This window comes from Jaculus jaculus, chromosome 9, assembly GCF_020740685.1.
Source record: "Jaculus jaculus isolate mJacJac1 chromosome 9, mJacJac1.mat.Y.cur, whole genome shotgun sequence".
NCBI classification, from domain to species: domain Eukaryota; kingdom Metazoa; phylum Chordata; class Mammalia; order Rodentia; family Dipodidae; genus Jaculus; species Jaculus jaculus.
In genome coordinates, this window is record NC_059110.1 from 14,853,687 (window position 1) to 14,875,590 (window position 21,904).

Here is a 21,904-nt window from a genome sequence, read left to right on the forward strand (position 1 = left end):
TTTGCTGAATCTCTCCTTCTTTTCAATCAGGGAAGGAGCTGCCGTGTTTTGGAACATAAAAGACAAAACTGTAAGTATAAGTGAAGTGTAAGAGTGTAAAATGCAGTTTCTAAGAGGCCGTGGAGATAGCTCACTTGGTAGTGTTTGCCTCACAAGCCTGAGGACCCGAGTTAGAGCCCAGAACCCTCGTAAAATGCTCGGTGTGCACACCTGGAGAACCGGAAACAGGGTTCCCTGGGACTTTCTGGCCAGCCAGTCTTGCCTGTTTGGTGAGCTCTAGGCCATTGAGAGACCCTGTCTAAAAAGAAAAAGGAAAAAACAAAAAACAGTGAACGGCGCCTAAGGAATAACACCTGTGGTTTTCCTTGGTGCGCCATACACACATGCACACCATGCCAAAATAAGAACACAAAAATTGGAGCTGGCAAGATGGCTTAGCAGTTAAGGCATTTGCCTGTGAAGCTTAAGGACCCAGGTTTGATTCTCCAGATCCCATATAAGCCAGATACACATGGTGGCACATGCATCTGGAGTTTGTTTACAGTGGCTCGAGGCCCTGGCATGCTCCCTCTCTCTCTCTGTAATAAATAAAATATTTTAAAAATGACAAAAATTTACTTTCCTAAGGATAAACTTAATTAGCACTTGATATCAAATACTCAAAGATAACAGAAATCTTTCTTTGCTCTGCATTATATGTTAGGACACAGTAATTTATATAAAACCCAAACTATTCTAGCAAAGCTACAAAAAGAATTATAAAGATGGGCATGGTGGCACATGTCTTTAATCCCAGCACTCGGGAGGCAGAGGAGGATTGCCGTGAATTCGAGGCCAGCCTGAGACTACATAGTGAATGTCAGAGCAAGACTCTACCTCGAAAAAAAAATTTATATTTGCATGGGATAATGTTCAAGATGAATTATGCATAAGCAGTTTATAAGAAACTGGTTAAATTGAATCCCATTTTTATCAAATTTCCTAGAACTTACTCATAGGAAATAATTTCTTCAGTATCCAAATCTGGATTTGTTTAATACAACCATTTTAGAGACAGTTTGATGACATCCACCAAAGCTCTCAGTTTTATGCATGATGAATTACTTACAGAGGTATTCCTGGAAGCATTGTTCCCAATAACAAAGATCAGAAAAAAAAAAACTGCAAGGATATTAACTTGTGCCCAGCAAGTATGGTGGCATGCATTTAATCCCAGCACTCAGGAGGCATAGGTAGAAAGATCATCATGAATTTGAGGCCACCCTGAGACTAAATGGTAAATTCCAGGTCAGCCTGGGTTAGAGTGAGACCCTACCTCAAAAAAAAAAAAAAAAAAAAATGGGGGCTGGAGAGATGGCTTAGCCTTTAAGGCACTTGTCTGCAAAGCCAAAGGACTCAGGACCCACGTAAACCAAATGCACATGGTGACGTATGCATCTGGAGTTTGTTTGCAGCGGCTGAAAGTCCTGGAACACTCATTCTTTCTTTCTTTCTCTCAAATAAATAAAAACAAAATTAAAAAAAAAAAACAAAGTTTGATAAATACATTCATGGGATAAAATGTAGTACACATCTTCAAAATTATGTGCAGAGCCATTTTTCAATATTTGTCACGATTGTTTTCTCAGTGCTGGGGACCATGGAGCTTCCAGCATGCTGGGCAGGCACTCCAGCGCTGAGCGCTGTGGGCACCCCTGGGCCCCATGTTTTCATTGAGCAGTCCCTCAAGAAATGACTTCCCAAGGCAGTGAAAATGCATGCATGGGGAGGATGACCTGGGGTGCAGAGGTAGTAGACACCACCCCAAGGATGGGCGTGCACGGTGTTCAATGAACTAAATTTCTTCCGCTAAGAGCGGTGAGGCCAGGCACGATACACATGCCTTTTGTCCTGGCACTCAGGAGGCTTACGTAGGAGTATATCTGTGAGTTCAAGGCCAGCCTGGGGTTACAGGTGAGTTTTAGTTCAGCTTGGGCTGAAATGAGACCATGCCTCAAAAGAAAAAAACTAAAAAGGGGCTGGAGCGATGGCTTAGTGGTTAAGGCACTTGCCTGCAAAGCCAAAGGACCCCGGTTCTATGCCCCCAGGACCCACGTAAGCCAGATGCACAAGATGGCAAATGTGTATGGAGTTCGTTTGCTGGAGGCTCTGGCACACCCATTCTCTTCTATCTGCCTCTTTCTCTCTCAAATAAATAAAACATGTAAAAAAAAAATTGCCAGGTGTGGTGGCGCACGCCTTTAATCCCAACACTCGGTAGGCAGAGGTAGGAGGATCACCATGAGTTCAAGGCCACCCTTAGACTGAGAGAGAGAGAAAGAAGCAGATAGAGAGAATGGGCACACCAGGGCCTCCAGCCACTGCAGATGAACTCCAGATGCATGCACCCCTTTGTGCATCTGGCTTACATGGGTCCTGGGGAATTGATCCAGAGTCCTTAGGCTTTGCAGGCAAACACCTTAACCACTAAGCCATTTTGCCAGCCCTCATAAATAAATTATTAAAAAAGAATTAATTCAGGTTAACGTCCTTCCTTCTAGATGAAACACGTCATGCAGGTTCTGGAGAAGCATGAGGTCCAACCCTATGAAGTCGCCTTGGTTCACTGGGAAAATGAAGAGCTCAACTACAGTAAGACAGAGTAAGCAACTTTGTTTGTTTTTAATCAGATATGAAAGGGGCTCTTGGAACCCCCCCCACAGCAGTAGAGATAAATGACTGATGAATGTGCAGGTTACACCCTTAGCCTCGCTGGCACCTGCCGCAGAGGTTGCCACTCTGCCCCCGCGTGCTCGGGGTGTCCCTGTCTTCCTCCTCATTTCTCCCACGGCAGTGTGATTTCAGATCCTACTGCCACAGTCTGCGCCTGAGTGGCGGGAGTTGTACGAGCTCATACCATCAAATCCAACCCCTCTTAGCTTTTGTTCTATAAAATTACAAATACCTTTCTATTAAACAGTTTCTTTCATACTGTTACTACTAAACATTTGACAGTGAAACATTGATTGGCTGGCCGGGCATGGTGGCATAAGCCTTTAATCCCAGCACTTGGGAAGCAGAGGTAGGAGGATCACTGTGAGTTCAAGGTCACCCTGAGACTACATAGTGAATTCAAGGTAGGCTAAAGTGAGACTCTACCTTGAAGAAAAAATATATATACACTGGCTAGATGTGTTGGTTCAAGCCCTAGCAATTCCTAGCACTATTAGAGTGAGGTAAGAGGATTACCATGAGTTCTAGGCCAACCCCAACTGTGGTGCAAGGCCTGAGAACAGTAACAACAGTTCCTTGTGCCCAGATACTTGTTTACATCTATCATTATTTTGCTGGGTTACTTGGATCAACAGAAATAAGCTGGGTGTGGTGCCGCACACCTTTAATCCCAGAACTCGAGAGGCAGAGGTGGGATTGCTGTGAGTTCAAGGTCACCCTGAGACTCCATAGTGAATTCCAGGTCAGCCTGGGCTAGAGTGAGACCCTACCTCAGTGAGAAAAAAAAAAAAAATACAGAGAAGCCGGGTATGGTGGCACACACCTTTAATGCCGGCACTTGAGAGCCAGAGGTAGGAGGATCGCTGTGAGTTCAAGGCCACCTGAGACTTCAGAGTGAATTCCAGGTCAGCCTGAGCTAGAGTGAGACCCTGCCTTGAAATTTAAAAAAAAAACAGCTGAAGAGATGGTCCCGTGGTGTGCTTGCTTGCAAAGTCTGATGGCGCAGGCTCATTTTCCCCATACCCACATAGAGCCAGATATACCAAGTGGCACATGTATGTGAAGTTTGCTTGCAGTAGCAGGAGGCCCTGGCCTGCCCATTTTACACCTCTGTCTTTCCCTCAAATAAATAAAATTTTTAGGGCTGGAGAGATGGATCAGCGGATAAGGCATTTGCCTGCAATGCCTAACGAGTTCATTTCCCCAGCACTCCACGCACAGTGGTGCATGCATTTTGAGTTCATCTGCAGTGGGTAGAGTCCCTGTCATGCCCATGTTCTCTCTGTCTATCTTTCTCTCTCCTTCCCTCCCTTCCTCTTTCTATCAAATAAATATTTTAAAAAAAAAATTAAGGTTAAAAATAGGGTTGGAGCTGGGTGTGGTGGCGAGCACCTTTAATCTCAGCTTTCGGAAGGCAGAGGTAGAAAGATCACCATGATTTTAGGGTCACCCTGAGATTACATAGTGAAGTCCAGGTCAGCCTGAGCTAGAGTGAGACCCTACCTAGAAAAAACAAAAAAAAAAAGGTAGGGCTGGAGAGATGTTTCAGCAGCTAATATACTTGACTTAAAATTCTAACAACCTGGGTTCAGTCCCCCAGTTCCCACATAAAGCCAGGTGCACAAAGTGGCACATGCGTCTGGAGTTTGTTTGCAGTTGCTGGAGACCCTGGTACACCCATTCTCTCTGTCTCTTCACTCTCTGATTACAATTAAATAAATTCTTTTTTTAGTTTTTAAAATATTTTATTTTTTCTTTATTTATTTGAGAGAGAGAAGAGGCAGAGAGAGTTGAATAGGCACACCAGGGCTTCCAGCCACTGCAAATGAATTCCAGACACATGCTCCACCTTATGCATTTGGCTTACGTGGGTCCTGGGGAATCAAACCTGGGTCCTTCAGCTTTGCAGGCAAGCACCTTAACTACTAAGCCATTTCTCCAGCCCTAAATAAAATGTTTTTAAAGATAGAAATAAGTTTATAAAACTTCATTAAAAAAACTATACAAACTGTCAAAATGGCTTCTACAAAATATATAAGGAAAGGTTCATTGTTTGTTTGTTTTTTTTTTCCCCCCAAAAGATCAGGTACATTTAGGATATGAAAGATACTTCTTCTTTCCTTTTCACAGGGGGCAGTCTAAACTTTACAAAGGGGAAATCAAGTTAAACTCAGAGCTCGATGCAGATGACACCATCCTAGAGAAGTTCGCTTTCTCCAATGCCCTGTGCCTCTCAGGTGAGTCACTGCCGCTGCTCGGGGACAGCGGCTCACGGCTTCCACTGCCTCGAGACAGGCTTAAGCATGGGCTCTTTCTACCTACCAGCTCAGCCCTAGTACTTTTGACATTTGTGCTTTTTAATCCATTTATTTATTTGAGAGAAAGAGGCCCATAAAGAAAGAAAATGGGCATGCTAGAGCCTCTAGCTACTGCAGATGAACTCCAGCCACATGCAGCTCCATATGCATGTGGCTTACATGGGTACTGGGGAATCGAACCTTGGTCCTTAGACTTCACAGACAAGCGCCTTACGTGCCAAGTCATCTCTCCATCCCCACTTTTGTCCTATTTAAAAGTGTATGTAGGGGCTGGAGAGATGGCTTAGCGGTTAAGGCACTACCTGCAATGCCAAAGGACCTAGATCCAATTGCCCAGGACCCATGTAAGCCAGATGCACAAGATGGCACATTATCTCTCTCTCTCTCTCTTTCCCCTTCTCCCTCTGTGTCTCTCTTTCAAATAAACAAATAAAAATGAAATATTTAAAAAAGAAAAGTGTGTGTAACCAGCTGTGGTAGTTCACACCTTTAATCACAGCATTCGGGAGGCACAGGTAGGAGGATCACCATGAGTTCAAGGCTACCCTGAGACTACATAGTGCATTCTAGGTCAGCCTGGGCTAGAGTGAGACCCTACCTCAGGGGAAAAAAAAGTGTGCAAAGCCAGGCATGGTGGTGCATGCCTTTAATACCAGCACTTGAGAGGCAGAGGTAGGAGGTTCACCGTGAATGAGTTCAAGGTCACCCTGTGACCACATAGTGAATTCCAGGTCAACCTGAGGCTGGGCTAGAGAAACTCAACCTTGAAAAACCAAACAATAAGTGTATAAAATATTTATGCTGGTTACTCCCTATTAATTGCATTGTTAAAGTTTTGCTTCTCTTAAAAGTGTATTTTAGTCGGGCATGGTGGTGCATGCTTTTAATTCCAGCACTCAGGAGGCAGAGGATTGCTGTGAATTTGAGCCCACCCTGAGACTACATGATAAATTCCAGGTCAGCCTGGGCTAGAGTGAGATCCTACCTCAAAAAATCAAAAATAAAAAATAAATAAATAAAACAGCATTTTAGTGCTGGAGAGATAGCTTAGTGGTTAAGGCGCTTGTCTGCAAAACCAAAGGAGCTAAATAAACAAGTAAATAAAATATCAAAAATGTGGGCTGGATGGCTGGGCATGGTGGCATACACCTTTAATCCTAGCACTCCAGAGACAGAGGTAGGAGGATCACCCATGAGTTCAAGACCCCCCCTGAGACCACACAGTGAATTCCAGGTCAGCCTGAGCTAGAATGAGACCCTACCTCAAAAAGACAAAAAAACAAAAAATGTGGGCTGGAGAGATGGCTTAGAAGTTAAGGCACTTGCCTGCAAAGCCAAAGGACCCGAGTTCAAGTCCCCAGGACCCATGTAAGCCAGATGCACAAGGGAGCACATGCATCTAGAGTTTGTTTTCCAATGGCTGAATATATGTATGTATGTGTGTGTGTGTGTATATATATATATATATGTATGTATGTGTATAATATACACACACACACATATATATAAAGTGTATTTTAAATTTTTTAAACTTTTTTATTTTTATTTATTTGAGAGTGACATACAGAGAGAGAAAGAGGCAGAGAGAGAGAATGGGGGCACCAGGGCCTCCAGCCACTGCTGACGAACTCCCAGATGCATGCACCCCCTTGTGCATCTGGCTAACATGGGTCCTTAGGCTTTACAGGCAAGCACTTAACTGCTCAGCCATCTCTCCAGCCCTAAAATGTATTTTATATTACTGTCACTGCTTGTGAGTGTGTTGAAGTTTCTCCCCTCCCCTCTCACTGCTATTCTTACGTAGCTGCTGATCCAAACAGCACTGTATCAGATCAGTCACTTCTTGTGAACAAGTGCCAGCCAGAAGCAGGCCATGGAAGGAAATTCAGCTGACAGTCCAGGGGAAGTTCCTGGTAGGGAGGGGAGAGGCCTGGCAGCAAGGGCTGAAGCAGAGCTGGGCATATCTCACCAGTCAGGAAATGTGGCCACTGCCTCCAGCAAGGCTCCACCTCACGCTTCCCAAACTTGGCCAACAGCTGGGGACCAAGTGGGAACCACATGAGCCACTGAGGTACATTTTGCATTCAAACCACAATAGGCCACACCCCATGTTTCATGAGAACTGGACAATTAACAGTAGTCCTCTCCCGCCCCCACAGTAGGGTCTTCCTCTGGCCCAAGCAGACCTGAAACTCACTATGTGGTTCTGGCTGGCCTTGAACTCACAGCTATCTCCCTACCTCTGCCTCCATAGTGCTGTGATTAAAGCTATGAGCCACCATACCTGGCCACTTATTAAACTGTTGTTGAAATGTCATCAGAGGTCCTGTACAGATAAGTGTTCTGTGTAAACAGGAACATGATGGTAAAGAAATGTCCTGTGTTAATTTTTTTCCCCAGTGAAACTGGCTATTTGGGAGGCAACGCTGGACAAGTTTATTGAATCTATTCAGTCCATTCCAGAGGTAACTCTGTCAGTCCTCTGTTTGTTTTTGAAGGTTGGCTTTTTGAAGGGAAAATACTAATTTCTCAATATGACAGTTTATATTACTGAGTATAATAAAGTAAAAACTACTAGAAAAGCTGTATTGATTTTAAGCAAAATGCTTATTAAGATTACAGGACATTTCATATTGATTTCCTGTGATGGTATAATGGAGTTTTTGTCTGTCTGTTTTGGTTTGGTTTTTTCTTTGGTTGTTTGAGATAGGGGCTTGCTCTAGCCCAGGCTGACCTAGAATTTGCTGTTAGTCTCAGGCTGACCTTGAACTCAGAGTAATTCTCCTACCTCTGCCTCCTAAGTGCTGGGATTAAAGGTGTGCGCCAGTGTTTTTAATATACTGGCAGTGTAGCTCAGTGTAGAGTATTTGCCTAGCGTGCACAGTGCCCTATGTTCACTATTGCATTGAAAAAATATATAAATGGATCTGGGTGTGGTGGCACATGCCCTCCCTCAACCCCCGCCCCCCTCCCCCCAAAAAAGAGAGAGAGAAATACATAAATGGACGAGAAAAGAAAAGAAAGATTATCAACTTTTCATGATTAAAATATTTTATTAAACTTTGAGTTCCTAAGTTCCTAACATGTTGTGCATAAATTAGTTTACTATATAAAGTTGTAAATATGGAAAGTTTTATTAAAAATTTCAAGTTTGTTAACTTATGATGAAAGAATTAACATGATCTATTACTTTTGGAAAAAGAAGCCATGCTTTTCTGATGAGAGATTGGGACAGCATATCCCAGAAGGACTGAGGAGGAGTATTAGGGTTCGTTCTGTTAGGTGGCAGCACGAAGCCATCAGTGAGGTTCCCGTCTGTGGGGCCGATGCATGGGCTTGGGGCATAAGTGACGCAGCACGTAGTGGCAGAGAGCAAAGAAGCTCTCACCTAATGACTGCCTGAGAGCAAACAGAGGACGGACCAGGGTCCCAGGGTCCTTTTCAGGAGCCCCAATGACCTAACTACTTCGCACTAGACCTCACCTCCAAAAGACTCTACCACGTTCCCATAGCAACACGAGCTGAGGACCAGGCTTCACCCAAGGTCCTCTGGGGGCATTCAGGGATCTACACTGCAACAAATGGAAATGAAAAACCCAAGTATGAGCTTTCTGCCAAGCAACACTTAGAACACGCCAGTGAGTGAAGAAGAGCGTCCGAAAATTAAAATCTTGTCCCTCGGCATTTATTTGATAGACCTAAGACTTTCTGAAAGATTCACATGCACTGAGGATTGGCCCAGAACTTCTCCTCGCCCCAAGACTCCAAAATCTGTGGGCGGTGATTTTTGTGTAAAATGTTACAGTATTTGCATGTGACCCATGGACTTCATCTAGTGTGGTTGTTCATCTCTAGACTACGTACGGTACCCGATTGCATGAGAAGTGTGTGTACATAACTGTTAACTGCATCAAGAATCGTAATGAGCCGGGCGTGGTGGCGCACACCTCTAATCCCAGCACTCGGGAGGCAGAGGCAGGAGGATCCCTGCGTTCAAGGCCCTACCTTGAAAACCAAAAAGGACAAAGGAGGATAGTAACGAGGGGAACGTGCGCCTGCTCCACGCAGACTAGTTGTTTTTGTAGTGTTACCTGTGGCTAATGGAATGCACAGACGCCGAGGGCCAACAGTGTGTGTGTGTGTTTTCCCCTTCGCACAGGCTTTGAAAGCAGGGAAGAAAGTGAAATTGTCTCATAAAGAAGTTATGCAGAAAATGGGTGAACTCTTTGCCCTAAGGTAAAACTTTCTCTTGTAAATATTTCCAGTATTTAACAATCTCATGAAAACATTCCTATAATTGTAAGAGTAAAGAGAAAACATTTTATTTTTATGGAAATTATGCTGTTTCACTAGTCCTAATGGAGGGCATCTCTTACACAGGAGAAGCAGGCAAGCTGTATTAGGAGAATATAAGAGTGCATGTGGCATTACAGAGACCACAGCTAGTCTACATTAAACCCGCACCACGCGACCCAACGAGGGTTCGTTGAATGTAGAATTGGGGCTGGAAAGATGGCTCAGTGGTTAAAGGTGCTTACAAAGCCTGAGGCCCGGGTTTGACTCCTTGGTACCTAACCTGAAGCCAGATGGGAGTGCATTTGCACTGGCAAGAGGCCCTGCTGCGCCCCTTCTCTCCCTGTTCCCCATGCAAATAAATAGTTTTTAAAAAGTAGATTTTGGTTTATATAAACTCCCAGTAAAACTACATCATTAGTAATACTATTTAGACTTAATCACTACAGAAAAGTCATGTACCATATTTCATTGAATCTGAGACACTGTAAAAACCCTGTCACTTAAAACTGTGGTGCTATTTTTTTATTATAGAATTTAAATTTTACAGCCTTATACATCCCACTTGGATAGTTTCACATTTGCTCCTGAGAATACATAAAAGGAAAAATGTCAGGAAAATAAATCATTCAGGGTAATGACACCTGGTACATGTTAAAATACCACTGATTTTTTTTTATTTTTTTTTGAGGTAGGTACACTCTATCTCAGGCTGACCTAGAACTCACTCTGTAGTCCCAGATCAACCTTGAACTCAAAGCAGTCCTCCTACCTCTGCCTCCCAAGTGCTGGGATTAAAGGTGTGTGTCACCACACCCAGCAAAATACCATTGAATTTTTTTTTTTTTTTTTTTTTTTTTTTTTTTTTTTTTGGTTTTTCAAGGTAGGGTCTCACTCCAGCCCAGGCTGACCTGGAATTCACTTGAGTCTCAGGGTGGCCTCAAACTCACGGCAATCCTCCTACCTCTGCCTCCCGAGTGCTGGGATTAAAGGCATGCGCCACCACGCCCGGCTCCATTGAATTTTTTAAATTAATTATTTATTTATTTATTTATTTGAGAGAGAGAGGCAGATAGAATGTACTCAAAGGAAACACTGGTGGCTGCCCATAGGGAGTAAAAGAAAAGGAAGAATGGATATAAACTAAAATTTATCAATTATAGCCCATGTGGTGGTATACACCTTTAACCCCAGTACTGTGGAGGCAGAGGTAGGAGGATTACTGTGAGTTCAAGGCCACCCTGAGACTTCATAGTGAATTCCAGATCAGCCTGGGCTAGGGTGATACCCTACCTTGGGGGGAAAAAAATTATATATATATAAAATTTCTGGGTTACAGAGATGACTTACTGGTTTAGGTGCTTGTTTGCAAAGACCCATACCCACATAAGCCAGATGCTCAAGGTGGCATGTGTGTCTGGAGTTCCTTTGCAGTGGTTAGAGGCCCTGGCATATCCATTGTCTCTCTTTCTCATAAATAAATATCATATTCAGTCATATATATATATATAATTTCTTCTTTCTTAAGGCACCGTATAAACTTGAGTTCAGACTTCTTGATCACTCCCGATTTCTACTGGGATAGAGAAAACCTAGAAGGGCTGTACGATAAAACCTGTCAATTTCTTAGCATTGCTCGAAGAGTTAAGGTATGTATTTTTCAAAAAAAAAAAATCTTTGTCTGTGATTTGCATTACTGAAATTTTTAGTGATGTGAATGTGTTTAGCTGCCTTCAGAGAAGTGTTGCTTTATTTCCATTCCTATCTCTCGCTTTTCTCTTCAGCTTTATGTCTTCTGTTGTCACATTTCAGGTCTCACACTAAAGCTGAGGCTAGTCTCAACCTTACTGTAATAGCCCTTGTGCCTCAGCTTCTTGAACCCTTGGATGACAGATGTGAACCCCATATTCTGCTCGACTTGGTGGGGTTTTTTGTATGTCAGAAGATCTTCTGGCCAGGCATGGTGGCGCACACTTTTAATCCCAGCACTCGGGAGGCAGAGGTAGGAGGATTGCTGTGAGTTCGAGGCCACCCTGAGACTACATAGTGAATTCCAGGTCAGCCTGAGCTAGATCGAGACCGTACCTTGAAAAACCAAAAAACAAAACAAAAAATCTAGCGGAGCACAGTGCTACATGCTTGTAATTCCAGTGTTTGGGAATTGAGGTGGGATGACTGGATGCCTGCCTGGTATACATAGCAAATTCCAATCCAGCCTGAGCTACAGAATGTGACTGTGCTTCAAAAAACAAAAAGCCAGGCTTGGTGTGCCTTTAATCCCAGCACTTTGGAGTCAGAGGTAGGATCTCCAGGAGTTCGAGGCCACCCTGAGACTGCATAGTGAATTCCAGGTCAGCCTGGGCTAGAGTGAAACCCTATCCCAAAAAATCAAAAGTAAATAAAAGACCAGGTGTGGTGGCGCATGAGGCGGGAGGATCGCAGTGAGTTCGAAGCCACCATGAGATTATCCTGGGCTAGAGTGAGACTGTAACCTAAAAAAAAAAGGACAAAAACAGGGCTGGAGCTAAAGATCTCTTGGTAGAGTACTTTCCTAGCATGATGAAATCTTGGGTTCAGTCCCCAGCACCACATAAACTGGCATAGCATTGCAATCCTGAAATCCCAATGGAAGGTGAAGGCATGAGGTCATCCTCTGTTTTTAATTTATTATTTGTTTTTAAGCAGAGAAAGGGAGATTGGGCACTCCAGGATCTCTTGCCACTGCAAATGAACTCCATATGCATGTGCTCCTTTGTGCACCTGGCTTTACGTGGGTGCTGGGGAACCGAACATGAGCCCTTAGGCTTTGAAAACAAGTAGCATAAACCACTGAGCCTTCTCTCCAGCCCTGTATATTGAGTTTGCGGCCAGTCTGGAATACATGAAACCCTACCTCAAAACACACACACACACACACACAGGCGTGGTGGTGCCTGCACTTGGGAGGCAGAGGTAGGAGGAGCACTATCAGTTCAAGGCCAGCCTGGGACTACAGTGTGAGTTCCAGGTCAGCTTGGGCTAGAATGAAATCAGAAAATAGTGGCAGAGGTTAGGTCATTTTATTTGGTTATTAGATCACTGGATGAGATTCAGTAGTGGCAGAAGCTTTCTGGGGACAGAAACCAGTTTGCAACTGGTGTGAAGCTCCATTTCCTCAGATTTCCCCCACCCTCCTCTGTCTTGGAAGTTTCTCTACTGCTTCTACGCCGTGAGCACCCTCGTGTCCAGGACTTTGCTCCCGCCTTTTCCCTCATTTGCCTTCCACTTTTGGCACGTGTCATGGCGTCCCTTCAAGCATCCATTCCATGTCATGTCCCATTAGCATGTAAGGTCCATGACACTGTTTCACAGTTCTTGGCAACCATCACATCTTTAAATGTGAAACAGATGAGCTGGGCGTGGTGGCACACGTGCTTAATCTCAGCACTCGGGAGGCAGAGGTAGGAGGATCACCATGAGTTTGAGGCCACCCTGAGACTACATAGTGAACTTCAAGTCAGGCTGAGCTAAAGTGAGACCTACCTTGGAAAAACAGAAAAGTGGAACAAATGGATTCAAGTTCCAGAGGAAGCTTACTGCTGTTCCCACACTCAAACTCGCGTGTTCTGCTTCAGCCCTGGCAGACCCAGCCTACCTGTCGAGTCAGTCAGCCGTACCGTAAGTCACACATCCAAGCAGACAGCCGCTTTTCTGCTTTCCGACTGTGTTGCTCAGGTTGGCTTCAAACTTGTGATCCTTCTACATCAGCTACCAGAGTCGAGATACAGGTGTGTCCCACCATGCATGATGCAGACCATCTTTTTTTAAAAAAAAATATTAAGCCAGGCTTGGTGGTGCACGCCTTTAATCCCTGCACCCGGGAGGCAGAGGTAGGAGGATTGCTGTGAGTTCGAGGCCACCCTGAGAATGCAGAGTGAATTCCAGGTCAGCCTGAGCAGCTAGAGAGAGACCCTACCTTGAAAAAATATATGTACATTTATTTATTTGAGAGAAAGAGGCAGATAGCGATAGATGATAGGGCACACCAGGGCCTCTGGCCATCGCCAGTGCGTGAATTCCAGATGCTGAGCCACCCTGTGCATCTGGCTGCACGTGGGTACTGGGGAAGAACTGGAATCCTTACACTTTGCAGGCAGGCACCTTAACCGCCGAGCCATCTCTGCAGCCCAGACCACCTGTTCTTCTCCGCGTGTCTGTCATTCATTCATTAGCGAGTACTCGAACCCAAGCCCGTGTGGTGGGGCCGGGGCCGAGTGGGGCGGGGAGGGAGCAGGCGGACGCCTGCCTTCAAGCCCCCGCCAGTCGGTGTGCCTCCCCTGCCACGTGGCCCCCTGGCTCCTTCATGGTCTCGTCACTGAGTGGAGACCAGAATTCCCTTTCCCGTGTCCTGCTCAGAAGGCAGAGGTGTGTCACCGCACTGTGGTCAGCACACCATAATAAAAGTGCTCCTCCACCGCAGGACGGAGCCGCAGCACCACGTTCACACATTACGGAGCTTTTCTATTCCTGCTGACAGCCGAGCCTAGAGGCTCAGCGCCAGTTCACCGTCTTAAGAGCTCCTAGGTCAGAAGCCTCTCACAGGCGGCACTGAGCGCACGTCAACGTGCTGGCAGGACTGTTTCCTTCTGGAAGCTGTAGGTGAGAGCCGCCTTGCCTTTTCCAGCTCCTAGAGGCCGCCTTTAGCTTGTAGCTCCTTCCGTGATGCCATTCTGAGCCTTTAGCCTGCACTTCCACAACCGAGGGCCTCGTGCTGTGACTGGGCTCAGCTACATAATTAGCGTTGCACATCTGCCTGCCGCTGGGAGCCCAGCCCCATCTGGTCCCTGTTCTCGGGATTCCGGACTCGGAGGGGAGGGGAGCTCCTGCAGTCCCATGCTTATTTATTTGGGAAGGGGGGGAGAGAGAATGGGCACACCAGGGCCTCCAGCCACTGTAAGCAAACTCCAGATGCATGTGCCCCCTTGTGCATGTCGCTTATGTGAGATCTAGAGAATCGAACGGGGATCCTTTGGCTTTGCAGGCAAACGCCTTAACTGCTAAGCCATCTCTCCAGCCTCCCAGCCCCTTTTAAATCCTTAAGAGTAAAAAATAATAAAAGTTGGGTGATGAGGAAGTGGGTTAAGAATGTGTTATCCGTTCTATAATCAAAGTTGAAATCGAGGCCAGGTCAGCTTGTGAAGAGAAACAAGTTCAAGGATGAATGTGTTACAGGCCAAGATGGAGCAGTCAACAGAGAAGGAAGAAAGGCCTAGACTTTTTGTGAAGTGGGGCGGCAGGCTCTAGCAAAGGCTGGCCTCAAACTCAGTGATCCTCTTGCCTGGGCCTCCCTCCCAGGTGCTGGTCACATCACGGAGCGCTGGCATGTCATGAAGCGTAGGACGTGGGAGCAAGTGTGCCCTGAAGTTCAAGGGTGTTGCTGTCAGGAGTTAGGCAGTTCCGTTAGTGGTAAGCACTGCTCTGCTGTCCCTTCCAGTACTATAGCTCCTGCTTCCTCGCTGTCCAAACCTACCACTGCAAATGTCTCCCCACTTCCCCATCTAGCCAAGTGTGGGACTCCAGGATTTAACTGAAAAGTTCTTTATGAAACCTCCTCCAGCCAGCTTGGAAGTCACCATCATGCAAAACCTTTGTTCAGTGTAGTGCCACCTAGTGGTGAGTTACAGCAAGTCAAGTGTTCCATGTTGAGGATTTGTGGATTTTAGTTGTGTTTTGTTTTGTTTTTTGTGGGGTGGGGGGACAGGGAAAGGGGATAAGGTCTCATTCTAGCTCAGGCTGACCTGGAATTAATTATGTAGTCTCAGGGTGGCCTCAAACCTACCTCTGCCCCCTGAGTGCTGACATTAAAGGCATGTGCCACCAACACTGGACTCAGTAATCGTTTTGCCATTAGCCCAAGCTTAATTTTTTTTTGGGGGGGGGGGGTTGAGGTACGATCTTGCTGTAGCCCAGGCTGACCTGGAATTCACAACGTAGTCTCAGGCTGTTCTCCAACTCACAGCAATCCTACATCTTCCTCCACACCCAACTTTTTTTTATTTTTATAACATTTTAAATTTCCCTTTTCTAGCTGCTTAACCAAGAAAGCCAGGCATAATGATGCACTTTTAGTCCCAGAGCTCAGGAGATTGTGGTAGGGTGACTGAGTTTGAGGTCAATCTGGAGCCTCAGGGAGAGGGGGAAAAAAAAACTGAAGAAAAACTAGAAAACCTTATTGTTAGCCCTTGCAAAGATAAGCTACATATTTTCTATTTTCACACACTTCCATGATTGTAATGCCCATTCTCCCCCCCCCTTTCCCCCTTGAAACCCCACTCTTCATCATACCCCCTCCTCCTCTCCATCAGTCTTTTATTTTGATGTCATGGTCTTTTCTTCCTATTATGATGGTCTTCTGTAGGTATTGTCAGGCACTGTGAAGTCATGGATATCCAGGCCATTTTGTGTCTGGGGGGAGCACATTGTAAAGAGTCCTACCCTTCCTTTGGCTCTTAACATTTTTCCCGCCCCCTCTTCCGCACTGGACTCTGAGCCTTGGAAGGTGTGATAGAAAATGCAGTCTGTCACTTCTTTCCAACACCATGATGCCTTCTGAGTCATCCTAAGGTCACTGCCATCTGAAAAATGATTCTCTACCAAAAGTGAGAATAGCATTAACATATGGGTATGAACATTAAGAGAAGTGCTTACTGGGCAGTTTGGTGAGCACAGGATATACACTTAGCCAGACACCAGTAGATGTTATACCCCTAGGGCTCATAACTACCTGTTTAAGTCTCAGGGATGTATTCCCTCCCATGGAGAGAGCCTCCAGTCCAATTACAGGGCAGTTGGTTTCCACGACAGCCAATATAAGGCTTGTAGTGTCCACTGTTGGGTATCCTCACTGGTGATTTCGCTCTGTCCCATTGAACTGCATGCAGCATGGCTTCTTCTGTCTGTCTGTCAGGGACAAGCTACATAGTTTACTAAAGCCGCACGACAAAAGGCTCTGTTGCTCAAGTGCATCTAGAGTTAGTTTGCAGTGACAAGAGGCCTGTAGTATGTACGTACTCACTCTCTGCTTTCAAATTAAAATAAAATAAAATAAAAAAAAACATACATATATACATTTGGGTTTTCGAATTAGTCTCTCATTCTAACCCAGGCTGACCTGGAATTCACTATATAGTCTTAGAAATATTTTTTTAGCCAGGTATGGTGGCACACACCTTTAATCCCAACGCTTGGAGGCAGAGGTAGTAGGATCTCCGAGTTCAGGCTAGCCTGAGACTACACAGTAAATTCTAGGTCAGCCTGGGCTACAAGCGAGACCATACCTCAAAAAACAAATTTTTTTTTAAGAGGAAAAAGACAACAAATGAAACTCCTACAAATGTTTCTGGATAGAATCACTGTAAACTGCTAAGTTGCCTTCAAAGACCAAGGGGCAAAAATTGGATGATTTGCACTTTTAACCTACATAATTTTGTATTCTCTTCAACTTGAAATGTTGACGTCTTTAGCCAGGCATGGTGGCACACACCTTTCATCCCAGCACTCGGGAGGCAGAGGTAGGAGGATCACCGTGAGTTCGAGGCCACCCTGAGACTACATAGTGAATTCCAGGTCAGCCTGAGCTGGAGTGAGACCCTGCCTTGAAAAACCAAAATAAAATAAAATGTTGGCACGGGAAGTAGCTGATGCCGTCTCCCGCAGGTCATGAATGAAAAGCTGCGGCAGTGCACGGAGCTCACGGACCTCATGCGCAATCACCTGACTGAGAAGAGGGCGCTGCGGCTGGAGTGGATGATCGTCATCCTCATCACCATCGAGGTCAGCGGGGCCCCGATACTCTAATGACTGAGTCTGCTTGGAATTAAGGTTAAATTCCAGAGGACTCTTTTGTAGCTGCATTACATGTAATTCTTTTTTATATTTATTTCCAAGGAGAAAAATGAGAGGCAGCGGGCACATCAGGGCCTCTTGCCACTGCAAATTCCAGATGTGCCACTTTGTACATCTGGCTTTAGTTGGGTAGTAGGGAATTGAGTGTGGGCCAGCAGGCTTTGCAAGCAAGCATCTGCAGTCCTTGCAGAGACAGCACTTATTGCAAGTTCTGGCTGTAGGGTTACGTCCAGGCCAACATTTGCACCTTGTTAGAAAAAGGCAGTATGTGCTCTTACTTCAGGAGCCTTTTTCACCACCCCAGTCTTAGCAGTCACTTTAGCTGTGCCGGTAACCTGCTACGAAATTTAATCTTCATCTCTCACTTTGTCATCCTAAGGTGATGTTTGAGTTGGGACGTGTATTTTTATGACCACATGATAACCAGTCACAGCAAGTGGTGATCCAAGTTCTGCAATCAAAAATCAGTGTTCACTGCTGGGTGATCTCACTGAACTTTAAAAACCAAGGAATCCATGTGGAAACAGTGGCAACATCCATATTCCCAACACTCAGGAAGTTGAGACAAGATCACAAGTTCCAGGCCATCCTGAGCTGTGTAAGAAACTGTCTAAAAAGAATTGTCCTAATACTGTTTTTTGACTCTTAATTTACGGTGCCTGAATAAAAATTATGAAGAATCTGATGTTTGGCTTCAAGAGGAAAACCGAGTAAGGTAACAAAGAAAATCTCAAGAAAACGCGGACACCATTCAGTTTGTCCTTAGGAATCCCAGTCATGGCTCAAAAGAGCCGCACAGGAACACAGCAGTGTTGGAATCAATTCACACATCAAGGTAGGCTTCTTACATCAGAAAAAAATCTTAAGTGCCACACTTAAGAGCCTAACTTGAGTGCAACTGCTCACTGGCACATTGCTTTTTATTAATACTTTCACCAAGAAAGTGAATATTCTTGGGCTGGAAGGATGGCTCAGCAGTGAAGGCGCATGCCTGCGAAGCCCTTAAGGACCTAGGTGAGTTGCAGAGTATCCACATGAGCCAGACGCACCAGAGGGGGCACGTGTCTGGAGTTCATCCGCACTGACACGCCCACTCTACCAACCTTTCATATAAACATGCTTTTAAAAGTATTTGACGGGGAGATACGGATAGACAATGGGCGTGCCAGGGCCATCAGCTGCTGTAAACACTCCAGAAGCATGTGCCGCCTTGTACATCTGGCTTACGTGGGTCCTAGAGAATCGAACCTTGGTCTTTGGGCTTTGCAAGCAAGTGCCTTAACTGCTAAGCCATCCCTCCAGCCCTACAATTTTTTTTTTTTTTTTGGTTTTTCGAGGTGGGGTCTCACTCTAGCCCAGGCTGACCTGGAATTCACTATGGAGTCTCAGAGTGGCCTCGAACTCACAGTGATCCTCCTACCTCTGCCTCCCGAGTGCTGGGATTAAAGGCGTGCGCCACCACGCCCAGCCAAGTATTTTTTTAAAGGAAAGTCCTAACATTATTCTAGATACTTTGATACATGCTGTGGACATGGGGATCAGGTGTGTCCCTCAACTGCTCTCCATTCCTGAGACAGGGTGTCTTGCTGATTCTCCCACACTAGCTAGTATAGTGAGCCTTAAGGATTTTCTGTAGACTTTTGAAAAATTTTATGCTTTGGGGAAATTTTTTAAAATACCAAGCACAAATTTTGTATTACTGTTGGGGGCTGGAGGCCCTGGCGTGCCCATTCTCTGCCTTTCAAACAAAGTAATTTTTTTAAAATCTTTTCTTTAAATTTTTTGTTCATTTTTATTTATTTGAGAGTGACAGAGAAAGAGGCAGATAGAGAAGAGAATGGGTGCGCCAGGGCTTCAAGCCACTGTAAACAAACTCCAGATGCTTGTACCCCTTTGTGCATCTGGCTAGCGTGGGTCCTGGAGAATCGAGCCTCGAACCAGGGTCCTTAGGCTTCACAGGCAAGCGCTTAATCACTAAGTTCTCTTTCCAGCCCAAATAATTGTTTGTTTTTAAACAAAATTATAGTTATTTTCAATGAATTTTGTTTTTTAGACAAAGTTTTGCTGTGGAGACTAGGCTAACCTCTAATTTTGCGGTCTCCCGGCCTGCTTCCCAGGAGGGCTGGGATTAACAAATGTGTCACCATGCTTAGTTAAATTTGAGGCAAACCTTGGCTTCACAGTAAATTAATGTCAGCCTAGGATAAGACAGGCTGCTTCAAAAAAATAAAAAGCCCGGCTGGTGAAATAGCTCAGTGGTTAACATGCTTGCCTGCAAAGCCTAAGGACCAGAGTTTGATTCCCCAGTACCTACACAAAACCCAGTATGTGCATCTGGAGTTCACTTGCAATGGCTGGAGGCCATGGTGCATCCATTCTCTCTGCTTCTTTCTCAAATGATTGAGAAGATAAATATTTTCTAGAAATGAAAGCCAGTTAGCAGGGTGTGGTGGCACACGCCTTTAATCCCAGCACTCAGGAGGCTGAGGCAGACCAGCCTAGGTGAGGCCTGGAGAACAAAGCACCACATTCCTGGACTTCTCTACTCCAGCAGTCCCAGCCAGGACGGCTCCAATGTGCTGCTTCCTAAATGTGCGCTTGCCCAGTGAAACTCACTTCATTCCTTGCTGCACAAATACTACTCCCTTGCTGGTGGGCATTCTCACTGCACTGCAAGAATGCCACAAGTAGCTAGCTTCAATCTGAGCTGCTTGTACTCCAAGGTATCTGAGAACTTCCAAGGTTAATGTGGTATGGATAATAATCATTTCTGCTCAGGAGTCCGCGTGCCTTTATCAAGCCAACCTCTTCACACTTAAAACCTCTGGGCAGCCACCTGAGACAAGCTGATTGGTCAATGTGATCTCTTTGAAAAGAAATGTATTTCTGGCTGTTGAGAACTCTTAGAAAGCATAGCCTATCCACCTTGCACTTTCACCTTGCTCGCTAATAAAAGCTAGCTTCAAGCAGGGTGTGGTGGCGCACACCTTCAATCCCAGCACTGAGGAGGCAAAGGTAGGAGGATCGCTTGAATTTAAGACCATCCTGAGACTACACTGTGAATTCCAGGTCAACCAATCTCTACCTCAACACCCACCCCCCAAAAAAAGTTCAAATACCTGTGGATAACATACTATTACAGAAACAGCAAATTACACTTTTAAGAATTTTAATGCAGAAAAAATAATTAAGGGCCAATAATTAAGACAGCAAAATAGAATTTAACATTTCAATTTATATGTCAAAAACAGACTTTTGTACTTATTTATTAGAAGAAGGTTTGGGGGGAAATGTAACAAATACAGAGTCAAGACAAGGGAGATGGCATTATTAATTACAACACAATCAACAAAAGGTATCTTGGGAACATTTCTCTCAAGAACAAAGTAACCAAAACATCTTAACCTACTCAGTACCAGGCCCCAAAGCCTTTCCAGGGTGGTAGGAGATTTCTATTACCATGGATTTAGAGACTTGGTTTGCTAACCTTTGTAGCTCTGTCACCTTGGAAAGTCACTGAACCTCTCTGGCTTTGTCTCCTCATTGGGGATATATATAGCTCAGTGGCTGGGCCCCTGCCTAACATGAGAACCTAGGTTCAACACCCAGCACTGAAAAGTTAGGTGTGTGACTTGGTAATTTTAGCCAAGCACTGCATGCCTATAACCCCAGCACTTGGCAGATAAAGGCAAGTGATCAGTTCAGGGCCAGTTTGGGCTATGAAACCCAGTCTCAACCAAATAAAAAGGGCTGCCTCCAAGGAAGAGGGATCTCTGTGAGTTCAAGACCAGCCTGGGCTAACAGCAAGCTCCAGGTCAAACTGGACTAGAGTGTAACATTGCCTCAGGGGAAAAAAAAAAAAAAAAAAAAAGACCTGCCTGTTGAGGCTGCTGGGAGGTGAACGGAATGCACTCCCTTTGTTAGCACTACAATACATGTGGGTCAGAACTTGATTCTGAGAAAAGGACACCAAAATTTCCAGGACCTCTTTGAATATTTTTGACCATGTTGGAGGTCAGCACTGGAGACTGAATCCATGCCTTACATGTGCTAGGCAACTCTTCAATCTATAATGACCACTGCTAAAAGAATAGCTGTTACAGAAACCCACAACAGAATAGGATAGTTCATTTAACTAGCAGGATTTACATTTAAGATGACTTGGCTTTTCAAGCCCCAAAAGGCTTCTTGGACTCTTCCACACATACAAAGCAGGTAGGTATATTTTGGGGTGTCCTGGAGAATGATAGCAGTCAGTAAAGACTACTTTTTATCCACAAAAATCAATATATATGGTCTTATTTTAAAAGCCCACAGACAGCAATGTTAAATTGTTGTCCTTTCTACCAACAATTACAGCATTTTTCCATGGCATGGCCCTTTGACCAAGCGTATCAGCACACACCCACATGCTGCTTCTCAAGGGTTGTAGCTGGGAAAACCCTGACAGATCTAGACACTCTTACACTCTAAGAGCCACCAACAGGAAGACTATTTACCTGTCTGAATTCATATTACACAAACTTTTTAAAGTTCATAAGCACCCACAATGACTCAGTGAACAAAATGAGGGATTGTCCAGGGACTGTGTATAAAGAAGATTCAAATTCACTATGCTACATGCCTATTCCTCAGAGGAACAAAACTACCTTAAATTTTTTTTTATGTATTATTTGAGAGAAAGAAGCAGATAGAGA

The 21,904-nt window shown here is 44.9% G+C and overlaps 1 protein-coding gene across 1 annotated transcript in view; it reads left to right on the plus strand.

The window, feature by feature from the left end:
• Nucleotides 1-17,892, plus strand: part of Rmnd1 (required for meiotic nuclear division 1 homolog) — a 40,143-nt gene extending 22,251 nt beyond the window's left edge. The window contains exons 5-12 of the mRNA XM_045159621.1: nucleotides 31-70; nucleotides 2,541-2,641; nucleotides 4,843-4,949; nucleotides 7,431-7,495; nucleotides 9,190-9,266; nucleotides 10,852-10,972; nucleotides 17,019-17,135; nucleotides 17,587-17,892. Of these exons, the coding sequence (XP_045015556.1) occupies nucleotides 31-70; nucleotides 2,541-2,641; nucleotides 4,843-4,949; nucleotides 7,431-7,495; nucleotides 9,190-9,266; nucleotides 10,852-10,972; nucleotides 17,019-17,135; nucleotides 17,587-17,619 (661 nt within the window). The 3' untranslated portion in view covers nucleotides 17,620-17,892. The remainder of the gene's footprint in view (nucleotides 1-30; nucleotides 71-2,540; nucleotides 2,642-4,842; nucleotides 4,950-7,430; nucleotides 7,496-9,189; nucleotides 9,267-10,851; nucleotides 10,973-17,018; nucleotides 17,136-17,586) is intronic.
• Nucleotides 17,893-21,904: the final 4,012 nt, after the last annotated feature.